This window comes from Neofelis nebulosa, chromosome 6 (genome assembly GCF_028018385.1).
Source record: "Neofelis nebulosa isolate mNeoNeb1 chromosome 6, mNeoNeb1.pri, whole genome shotgun sequence".
Classification (NCBI taxonomy): domain Eukaryota; kingdom Metazoa; phylum Chordata; class Mammalia; order Carnivora; family Felidae; genus Neofelis; species Neofelis nebulosa.
The window spans coordinates 140634353-140646241 of NC_080787.1; the positions used below are offsets into that span (position 1 = coordinate 140634353).

General features: G+C 44.7%; 1 protein-coding gene across 4 annotated transcripts in view; it reads left to right on the top strand.

Moving 5' to 3' along the window:
• ESR1 (estrogen receptor 1) overlaps positions 1-11889 on the top strand; it is a 427462-nt gene that overhangs the window by 411006 nt on the left and 4567 nt on the right. For all 4 annotated transcript variants that reach the window (XM_058735672.1, XM_058735671.1, XM_058735670.1 and 1 more), the window contains exon 8: positions 7605-7788. In XM_058735672.1, coding sequence (XP_058591655.1) covers positions 7605-7788 — 184 coding nt within the window. The remainder of the gene's footprint in view (positions 1-7604; positions 7789-11889) is intronic.

Genomic DNA, 11889 nt, shown 5'->3' on the forward strand with positions numbered 1-11889 from the left:
ACTTTGTGTGGCGACAGATGGCGATGAGACTTGCTGCAGTGATCATTTCGTAATAAATGTAAGTATCAAATTACTATGTTGTACATCTGAAACTAATATAATATTGTATGTCAATTATACTTCAATAAAAAACTGAGACACATGGCTGCCACTTAAATTATTTTCTTAAAAAGTGTACATTTAAGATTTCTTCTCAGGTCAGTTGAATCAGTTTGTCAGTTTCACCATCTGAAATCATTAAAGGATTTGTCCTTTGAGTCAGCTTGAATGTATTGACATACCACGTTTTTACCTTCTAGAACTTCTAGTAGATTTCACTAAAAATTATACTAAATTGATAAATATCACTGAATCTCTAGCATATGATCTCTGGTCAGATTTTGTTTGTTCATGATTCAATCTTGGGAGGTTGTATGCTTCTAAGAATTTATTTTTTTTCTAGATTGTCCAATTTTTTTGGCACATAATTATTCATAGCAGTCTTTTATGATCCTTTGTATTTCTGCGATATCAGTTATAACTTGTCTTTCATTTCTGAATGTATTTATTTGTGCTCTCTCTCTCTTTTTTCTTGGTGAATCTAGATAGTTTGTCAATTTTGTTTATCTTTAAAGAACCAGCTCATAGTTTCATCGCTCTTTTTTATTATTTGCTTCAGTTTTTATTTATTTCTGCTCTGATCTTAATTATTTCTTTTTTTTAAATGGTTATTTATTTCTGAAAGGGAGGAGACAGAGACAGAGCATGAGTGGGGGAGGGACAGAGAGAGGGAGGCACAGAATCCAAAGCAGGCTCCAGGCTCTGAGCTGTCAGCACAGAGCCTGATGCAGGGCTCGAACCCACGAACTGTGAGATCATGACCTGAGCCAAAGTCAGCTGTTTAACTGACTGAGCCACCCAGGTGCCCCTCATCTTAATTATTTATTTCCTTTTTACTAACATTAGGCTTCATTGGTTCTTTTTTTCTAGTTCGTTTAGGTGTGAAGTTAGATTGCTTATTTGAGATTTTTCTTGTTTCTTGAGGTAGGCCTGTATTGCTATGAACTTGTCTCTTAGAACTGCTTTTGTTGCATCCCATAGATTTTGAATCATTGTATTTCCATTTTCATTTGTCTCAAGATATTTTATTTCTTCACTGATGCATTGGTTCTTTAGTAGCATGTTGTTTAATCTCCATGTATTTGTGATTTTTCCAGTTTTTTTCTTCTACTTCGTTTCTAGCTTTATACCATTATGGTCAGAAAACATGCTTTGTCTTCTTTAAGTTTACTGAGACTTGTTTTGTGGCCTATAAAGTGATCTGTCATGGAGAATGTTCCATGTGCACTTGAGAAGAATGTGTATTCTGCTGCTTTTGGATGGAATGCTCTGTTGTATATCCATTATGATCATCTGGTCTAATATATCATTTAAGGCTGGTGTTTCCTTATTGATTTTCTGTCTGGATGATATATCCATTGATGTAAGTGAGGTGTTAAAGTCCCCTGCTATTATATTGCTTCCTTATGTCTGTTAACCTTTGCTTTATATATTTAGGACTTCCTATTTTGGGTGCATAGATATTTACAAGTATTACATTCTCTTGTTGGATCAATACTTTTATTATTATGTAATGTCCTGTCTTTTCTTAAAGTTTTTATTCTAAAATGTATATTTTCTGATATAAGTACAGCTACACCCACCTTCTTTTCCTGTCTGTTGGCATGGAATATCTTTTTTCATCCCTTCTCTTTCCATCTGTGTTATGTCCTTAGATATGAAATAAGTCTCTTATATGAACAAAAATCCTATCTTAAAAGCTCACAAATTCCAGATATTCAGTGTATAGAATGTTATGTCCTTAGATATGAAATAAGTCTCTTATATGAACAAAAATCCTATCTTAAAAGCTCACAAATTCCAGATATTCAGTGTATAGAATGTTATGTCCTTAGATATGAAATAAGTCTCTTATATGAACATATATCCTATCTTAAAAGCTCACAAATTCCAGATATTCAGTGTATAGAACTTAAAAAGACTTTGGAGATCATATCCCTTGGCTAAGCAGTGGAAAAGAGATAATGAATTGGAAAAATAAACAGTAATACATACAAGAGGTGATCAAAAAGTCTGTGGGACAATGTTAGTCCAAGACAGAAAGACAAGAACTCCAAAATAATTTTAATATGTGCTTTTCACAAAGTGTATTTCTTAGTATGCCAAAAAATTATTTAAAAACACATAGGAGCAATAACACAGTATTTCATTAATGTCTAATGTTTTGTAATAGTTGATTCTAATTTTGTTTAGAAGAATCTTAAGTCTTGTTCTATATATTGCAACCAGTTGTGTTGCTTTTGTGGCACCTGTATACCTGCACTAAAAACGTGTATAGTTGGACAGCTTATGTAATACATTCAACTGGCTGCATAAAGTGAATAAATTACTTACTAATTTTGAGAAAAGGTATTCCATTTAAGCTTCCCTTTCTATAGCCAAACTGAATACTGGACTTTTTTTTGTACAGCCTTTGTAGAAGCTTTTCAGAACTTTTCACTGCAAAATTTTTATTTGTAGGGGTTTCTGGGTGGCTCAGTTGGTTAAGTGTCCAACTCTTGATTTTAGCTTAGGTCATGATCTCATGAACCATGAGATGGATCCCCTTGTTGGGCTCTGTGCTGACAGTATGGAACCTGCTTGGGATTCTCTCTCTCTCTCTCTCTCTCTCTCTCTCTCTCTCCCCCCCCCCACTCAAGGTCTCCCTCTTTCTCTCAAAATAAATAAGTATTAAAAAATTGTTTGTAGTAGGATTGATTCGTTAATACATTTAAGAAAAAAAACCATTCATTATTTGGGACTGTCTGACACTTTGTAGGACATCCGACAGGTCTCTCCCACTAAGTGGCTGTAGCAACCACAAACTGTCCCAACAACACTCCACAAGGGGCAGTACTATCCCCTAGGAGACCAGCAGTCGTGGAGGGAGCACAAAACAAAACTGCACAAAACTGCCCTTCTGAGCAGACATGCTCATTACTTGTTTTACAGTTAAAACCCCTAAAGGCTGACCTGCGGATTAATCACTGGGTGAACAGGATAAAAAGAGAAGTCCCTGCAAGGAGAGTGGCAGCTTGCTGGCCCGGACTACTTATAGTCGTGGACTTGAGGGGTTTTCTTTGCTAATTTTTCCCTTTGAGTTGTGTTTTTTTTTTTTTTTTTTTTTTTTTTTTTTTTTTTAATTTGGTCAAACTACCATAGGCTGAAGGATTCTCCCAGGGTCCAGTGTCACATTCTTCCTTTTGGAAAAGAAAACATGTGTCCTTGCTTGAAGAATTTGGCCTTAAGCATCTGGTAAACCATGGCCTCAGCATTCTTCATTTGTTTAGAACAATTAGATGTGCCCACCAGTGGAGGGCAATGGTTGGTTGTGCTATGCTCCCTTCTGGGCACGACCACATACATATATGCCCTGCAGGGTCCATGCCTGCATTCCTCCAGCTTCCGGAGGTCTCTATTATCTGGAAAAGTGATAGGGGTAAGGAGAGGTTCCTGTGGGGTGAAGAGAAAAAAGGAAGAAGGCAGAGGGAGAGCATCCAAGCAGAATCAGAGGAGAGAGTGAAATTCAGAGTCGGTGAGAGCAAGAGAGTGTGAGAAAGATTGAACTGAGATCTCTTATATATGGGGGTGTCCTTGTGGTCTCGCTCCCCATTCTTTTCTACCACCAGATTTCTCCACAGACTCTTCCTACATCTCCTGGTGTTGGCCAAGATTCAGAATATGGAGAAGCTCAGATTTGCTAATAACACTTCAAGACTGGATGATGACACACAGATTGGTTTTTTCCATCTTTGGGATTTGGAGCAGCTCTGGGAGTTGCAAAACCTGCCTTGGTGCAAGAATATTTCTGAAGGCTCTCACTGTCTGATCACTGGCTCTGTGCTGTTGGGCACAGTGGTGCAGCCATCGAGGGTGGCGGGGACCACCTGGGATATGGAAATTACCAGCAGCCCGGTTTTGCATTCGCCGGAGCACCTGAAGCATTCTGGGAATTTGAATTTCTGTTGTTTCTTTCAAACGCCCCCTTAGGGGCAGCAGGCAACAAACATGGACCACATTTTGCCAGAAAAGCCCAAAAGGATGATGGCTGCTGTTGTCAATTATTGGCATTTCAACAGGACTGTATTTTTATTTCTGAGTATATTTACACAGCTAGGAAGCATCTGCTGACAAGGATGAAATGATAAGCTGTATCCGTGCCAAAACAGGACTAGAAAAACAGGCTTGTTCTGCGAATGGACTGCATCTCGAGTCGGTGTTAAGAAAATTCTTTCTCCACAGGCAATATCTGCACGTAAAACATTAACACTTGGGGCGCCTGGGTGGCTGCATCAGTTAAGCGACTGACTTCGGCTCGGGTCATGATCTCACCATTCATGAGTTCGAGCCGCACATCGGGCTCTGTGCTGACAGCTCAGAACCTGGAGGCTGCTTCGGATTCTGTGTCTCCCTCTCTCTCTCTCTGCCCCTCCCCACTTGTGCTCTCTCTCTCTCTCTCAAAAAATAATAAATCATTTAAAAAGCCATTAACACTTAAAATAGGACTTGGAATCCCTATTAAGTAACATAGTGCGTGCACACAGTAGGCCCCTAATGAAAGTCAGCTAAAGGAAAGAATTGATGTGTGCAGGCACCTGAAGGAAGATGGGCGATCAGTAGCCCCAGAGAAAACTTCCCACCCTGCAGTCTGAGGGCCACGGTTCTTTCACTGGGAAGAGCGTGATGTGAGGCTGGCTCTCAAGGTGTCTGAGATTCAAGCAGAAGGAGTCTGAAATTCTACCCCTGGGTGCACAAGGAAGAAGAACCGTGTGGCTGGATGTCACCTTGAAGCAGGTTGCTCCTCGATTCTGTGGTTCTCTTGATCCAGAACAGGATTATTGGTGAATGAGACCAGCATCCCGGGTGGTGACAAAAAAGGAAATTGGTAGAAAACGCATCATCCAAGTTGGATTAACTCAGCTCTGTGGCCTGGGCAGGTTCCCAGGACATACAGCCAGATGCAGGGCCTCTGGGAGACGGGAGGCTAGAACGTGTGTGGTAACAGAGAGGGAAGTGCGAGGCAGGGCGGGGGGACGCTCGGAGGTGCCCCTCACCCTAACCCACTGGTGCACAACCCTCCTGCCATCCATCACTTCCAGGCCAACCCCGAGGCCACTGGACAGTTGCCCAATTCCTAACGGACACGTTCTTTCTCTGTCAACAGTTCACATGGAACGTTAAGTGAAGGAATCCGGCAATTTCTTCCTTATTTCACTGCCTGTCTATTGCTTACTCATTCTGTGGTCTATTTGCTTTGGATCCAAGTGCCTCTGGGTACGAAAAGCTACATTATTGTATTCAACTGCATGTAAGCCAAGATCCCGACCATCCTGGTTTTGTTGTTGTTGTTGTATTTGTTCTAAAGCTTAGCCATTTTCCATTCTGGGCAATTACCACTGTTTACGATGAGTTCCACTGCATAGGTATTTTCCCCATCGCCGACCTCCGGGTTGCAGTGTGGGCAGTAACTGTCATCACATCACAGTCTGCTAAAGGAAAGAATTGTAGCAGTACAAAGTCAGGCATTAATAAACGTAGGGGACTTAGCTTGAAGGTACCAGTGAGAATGGGGAGAGGATGGGGAGGAGAAGAAATCTCTTTATGAAGGGGCCAGTGGGCTGAGAAGAAATAAGACTGAAAGAGATGTTGCTAAATACATAATGCATCACCTGGAGAAAAATACAGCATCATCTGCTCTCTGTAGGACGGTATGATTCGGCGGAATGGAGTTTGTTTCTGGAGTGTTTACTTGATAGAAAATCCATCTTTGTGGTCCTACGACAGGATTGACCCATCCTGCCCTCCTCTTGCTCTGAATACTTGCCGCCTCTTTATCACTCACCTTCCTCTGGTCCTTGGGCTGAGTTCCCAACTCAGATGATCAGGATTCTTTTTGTTACAGGCGACAGAAACCAGCTCACACTGTCTTGAACAAAAAAGGGAATTTATAGGGCGCCTGGGTGGCTCAGTTGGTTGAGCGTCTGACTTTGGCTCAGGTCATGATCTCACGGTTCGTGGGTACGAGCCCCGCATCGGGCTCTGTGCTGACACCTCAGAGCCCGGAGCCTGCTTCCGATTCTGTGTCTCCCTCTCTCCGCCCCTCCCCTGCTCGTGCTCTGCCTCTCAAAAATAAATAAATGTTAAAAGAAGTTTTTAAAAGGGAATTTATGGATTCATGTGTTAGAAAGGATGCTATAGAAGTTATAAGGTCAAAAGAAAACAATGTAAGAATAGGACCTTGTGCCTGAACCGGGATTTCCCCCGTACCCCTCATATAACTATTACTTCTGCATTCTGTTGCTCAGCTCTGTTCTGCACGTGGGAGCTCCATGAGCAGGGAAGGTGCCACACCTGAGAGTCACTATTCTCACCCTCCAAGCTCAGCAATCTAGAGGAAAGAGTTTCTGTTTCACAACGTCCATATACAACTCCAGAAAAAGCTCTGACTGTCTAGCTCAGGGCTAATACTGTCCCAAAGAATAGAGTGGCCTGATTGTCTCATTTCTTTTTTTTTTTTTTTTTAATGTTTATTTATTTTTGAGAGAGAGAGAGAGAGAGAGAATGAGCCCGAGAGGGTCAGAGAGAGAGGGAGACTGAGGATCTGAAGCAGGCTCTGTGCTGACAGCAGGGAGCCCAATGCAGGGCTCAAACTCACAAACTGTGACATCATGACCTGAGCTGAAGTCAGATGCCCAACTGACTGAGCCACCCAGGTATCCCCTGATTGTCTCATTTCAGTCCTGAGTCTACCTGTGGCCCAGGGAGTAGGATATGTTTCCAGAAGAAAGGCAAGAGGGAAAAAAACAAAACAAAACAAAACACGCCTCCCAGTGAAAAACAACAGTTCCCGTGGTCCTCTGCGCCCACCCGCCATAAACCTTTCAGTTGAGGAGGAAAAGTAGGAAGGGCCTAAGCCTCATCTGAAACATAACAGCAAGGTAGATCCTACCTGGGAAAATTACCTGTCAGTCACTTCACAAGTCATTCTTGCTGTCTGTGCATCTCACCAGAATGTCACATGATAATGATCACATGTGGAGTCAGTGCATTGGGCTTCCTTCCCGGCTCTGCTTTGTCCTAAGTTTTCTTAGCAGGTTCATGCATCTCTCTGCCCTTTGTTTTCTTCATGGGAGAGGAATAACGCCTCTCTCAGGGGTTTGTCGTCAGCGTTAGTGGGATAGTTTATGTTGATGTCAGACGGGACAGAGAAGGAGCGGCTGGTATAACCATTACAACCCCAAGGCTAACAGTGCCTTTCCTGGGGATCGTGATGACAAGTCCCAGAAATTGGCGCACACGCGAGAGGCCTGATAGGTTTCTCGGTGTTCTCAGACGTGTATCCTGAGTAGGAATTTCGTGCCGTTGCTCAGATGGAACGGGTCCCAGACTTCTGCCCTGCTGTGCCAGGGGCGGTGGGGGCGGGGGGCACTGGCGCTGGCTGGGTTTTACATCCCGCACATGCTGCCAGTCTCCTAGACCTCGTCGTCTTGGAGTTTCTCTGTCTCACTCTCTCTCTGCGCATTCAGGAGTGTACACATTTCTGTCCAGCACCCTGAAGTCTCTGGAAGAGAAGGACCATATCCATCGTGTCTTGGACAAGATCACAGACACCTTGATCCACCTGATGGCCAAAGCGGGCCTGACTCTGCAACAGCAGCACCGGCGTCTGGCCCAGCTCCTCCTCATCCTGTCCCACATCAGGCACATGAGGTGAGGCATCCTTGGGTCCCCCCCGGGAGCCCCGTAACGAACACAAGCCCTCAAACGTGCTACCGCTGGGCCGGGAAGGGCTGACGCCTGAATACAGATAGCGCCCTCGGAACAGTTCCCAGGACGTAATAAGCAGAAACGCTATGGGACGACGGAGGAGGGAAGAAGGAAATCTGTCTAGGGCGTGGGGCAGGTGTCAGAGAGGCTTCATAGAGGAAGTGATATTTGCACCCAGTTTGAAGCCTGCACAAGGTCTGATGGGGGGAAGAGCGTGTGGTGTGCGGGCAGAGGGAGGATGGCAATGTTTGATCATTCGTTTTATCTCACCACTCAAGGCGAGTGCGTGAACACAGCTGTCCTCTGAAGGCACCCGGCACATCCATTACGGTTCCTGCATCACGCTCCCCCTATTTACAGTTGGAAACCCGGGGGCACCCAGGTGGCTCAGTCGGTTAAGCGTCCGACTCTGGCTCAGGTCATCATCTCACGGTTCATGAGTTCGAGCCCCACATCAGACTCTCTGCTGTCAGCACAGAGCCTGCTTTGGATCCTCTGTCCCCCTCTCTCCCTGCCGCTCCCCAGCTCATGCTCTCTCACTCTCAAAAAGAAACATTAAAGAAATGTTTTTTTTTAAAAGAGAGGAAAAAAGAAATCCTGAGAGAATCTCGGTCCCTCCAGCGCACAGAGAATCACCATTGGTTCTTCCATTCCTCTCAGATCCCTTCTTGTCACCTCTCACAGCTGTTACCCTCATCCAAGCCACCATCATTTCCTTTTGGATTTCTGCAGAGGCCACCAAACATACCTCCCTGCCTTCAGTCTTGACCCTTCCTAACCCATTCTCCACCCAGAGCCACAGTGGCCGTCCTAAGACCACATCTGATCACCTCATTCCTTTATTTAAAACCCTCAGCTTCCCATCGCTTTAGATACAAGTGTAAGTTCCTTTATTTTGCTTGTACAACTTCTGGGCTCCAGCTGTTACTTAACTTCCTAGGACTCCGGCTGTTCCAGCTTCCTAGGACTCCAACTGCTGTGCTCCAGCGGTTACTTAACTTCCTACTGAACTTCCTGGTAGTCCGAGCTCTGGCCAGGCACCTTTGTTCTCTGAGTCACGGGTGGGCAACTCCAGGTTACACATCGGCTGGCAGCTCTGTCCATCCCCGCTGGGTTCCCTCCCACCTGTGGGACAGCTGACGCGGGCTGGGCACAGCCGGGGGACTCTGTTTCAAGCTGCAGGCTGGCCAGGTGACTGCTCCGTGTGTCCTTTATCCTCCTGTCCCCACAGGTTAGCTGGGACATATCGTTCTCACGGCAATGGCAGAGGTACAGGAAAGCAAGCCTATAAGGGCAAGTGCATTTTGATCTTTTAGTTAAGTGATATCTACAACATTCTGTTGGCCAACACATCGCTTGATGAGGCTTCAAGTCAAGATCAGGAGCATGGGCACAGGGAGGGAGTATTTCAGAACAGTGAGCTAATCCATCATGGCTGAGATATTCTTTTCAGGAGGCATCTCCTGACCCTTAACCCAGCTGGGATTTATACCCTATTCTTCCTGATCGTTATTTCACATCTTGTTTTCTCTCTGCCCCAGTTAGACTGTAAACCCTTTGAGGCAGTTGTCACAATCCATCATGCATAATCTGTGTACCCAATACCTCCTAGCATAGGGCTTGGCACATAGTAACTACTCGATAAATATTTTGTGTCGGGGTTAAGGAAGGGTATTCGCAGAGGAAGTAAGAGCCTCTCTGTGCCAAAAGGACAAAGTGGCTTCATTTCTATTTCAAATGGTCACGTCATGTGGCTGGCGAGATGCTTAATGGATACTATTCCCATGAACAGAACTCTGGCTGCAGGGAAGAAATAAGCAGTTGGTATATTCTTTACTCCAGAAAGGCCCTAGAAATGAGAGATCAGAGAGCCATGCATGATGACGTCTATATGACCTTGGGCTTACACCCAGACCCTCGGAACGAAAATGTAATTTCTTCTCTTAGTGGCTATGAGGGAAGGGCATGGTGTCTGAGGGGTTGGCTTAATTTGTAAGGGGCTTTCAAACCTCAAGATTAAGCATCAAGAGGCAAGATTGCATTCAGCCCACACGTTTCTAATCCTTTCCCATTTATTTTATGAATATTACAAAGAGGGAAGCAGGAGTGCGTCAGAGTAACAACCCTCTACCACATTACCTGGCTGAGAGAGGAACCTTCCCCTAGAAGAAGTGTGTTAACATTTACTCTGGGCTGGGAATTTCAAAGATGTCATAGAAACCATGTATTACAGATGAAGGTTTTTATTCTTCGGTAGGAATTGCTGAGTCTTCAAATCTGTCAACTGCTTTTCAGCATTAGCAAGCCTGATTAGCGAATACCCAAATATGTCTGCACTAAATTTATAGGCTTTATTTAGTACTTTTGTTGGCCTATGTAGAGGGCAGCAGCGGTGAGAGAGCTCTGAAGAGTTTGTCTCAATTGTGCAAAAGCTGGAGAGAAGCTGCTAATCTACTAGATTTGAGCATTTTCTCTCTCGCTCACTTGGGCACACACACACACACACTGTTTTTGGTGCCTTATTGCAGCCAATCTAACTCTGTTTTATTAAAGTTGGCCCCAGCCATATGTTGTTACTCAGAAAACTTAACACCCAGATTTCATGTGACTATAAATGATTCATTAGGTTGCAAGAGCAAGACAGTGTGAGATCCAGTGGGCATTTAGCATTAACAGCATTTTTAAATTAAAAAAACACACACATACACACACACTTAGATGTGTAATTAGGTTGTGGTGTTGTAAGACCTAAATAGTCTGATGCTGTGTTTTTCTGGCATGTCTCCAGCTCATGCGACTTTTCCCCTACTAAAAATGCCAATATTTTCTAGGGTATTTGGTCCTGCCTACTCATGATACATCATTCTTTCTAAACAATTTCAAGCTCCCTAAATGGTTGTTCTGTGTTTTTTCCATGGGTGGCGTGGTGGGAGAAAGAGCAGAATTGTAGCTGGCGGGGGGTGGGGGACAGCGGTTAAAAGGAGAAATGCCATTTGCCTACATTTCCCTGTATCCATTTGCCCCATATTTTCTGAGCATTTACCACATTCTTGGCACTGTTACAGGCCTGCAGAATGGGCAAATTACTGCCCCTCGAGGAGCCTGCCCTGTGTGTGTGTGTGTGTGTGTGTGTGTGTGTTTATGTGGGCACACATGCCTGGGGGAAGGAATAAGCATGCATATGTACAGAGAGCAATTTCAGGTTGTCATAGTGCTGGGAGGAAAACAGAGTAGGTGAAAGAGAGCGGCTAAAGCTGTAGGCCCTGAGGTCACAGCCACTGTGGCAGCAAAAGGACTTCCAAGGGAGGTGGCGTCTGAAGATTTGGGGAAGAGGGGCACCTGGGTGGCTCAGTCGGTTAAGCATCCAGCTTCAGCTCAGGTTATGATCTCATGGTTCGTGGGTTCAAGCCCCACGTCAGGCTCTGTGCTGACAGCTCAGAGCCTGGAGCCTGCTTCGGATTCTGTGTCTCCTTCCCTCTCTGCCCCTCTGCCGCTCACGCGTGTTCTCTCTCTCTCTCAAAAATAAATAAATGTTAAAAAAAAAAGATTTAGGGGAAGAGCATCCAGGCAGAGGGAACAGAAAGGGCAGATACCTGAGTCTGGGAGTAAAGAGCTCAGTTTCTTCAAGCTCTTTCTTAGAAAGCTCAGCAGAAGTAAAGAGCGTGAGCTAGGGGAGAGAGGCCGGGGGAGCTAGGAGAGGTAGATGGAAGCACATCAGTTAGACCTTGCAGAGCATGGAAAGAAATTTAGAGCGTATTCCTACAAAATGGCGAAGAGCTGGAACATTTTAAACAAGGGAAGTTCTTGAACTGTTCTACACATTTAAAAGCCTCCCTCCTACATGACTGGAGTGACTGGATCATCTCCATTCTCTTGTTAGATGCAATAGCGGGGAACAGAACCTCATTTGAGTCAGTGGAAGGAAGTCGCCCGCATAACAAATCCTGGAATGGCTCTTTCAACAGGGACAAAGATCGGCATGCCGGTGTCTTTGGAGTTTCCCTAGTTTCCCCTTCCTTGGAGTCTCGGCAGGCCTCGAGCTTG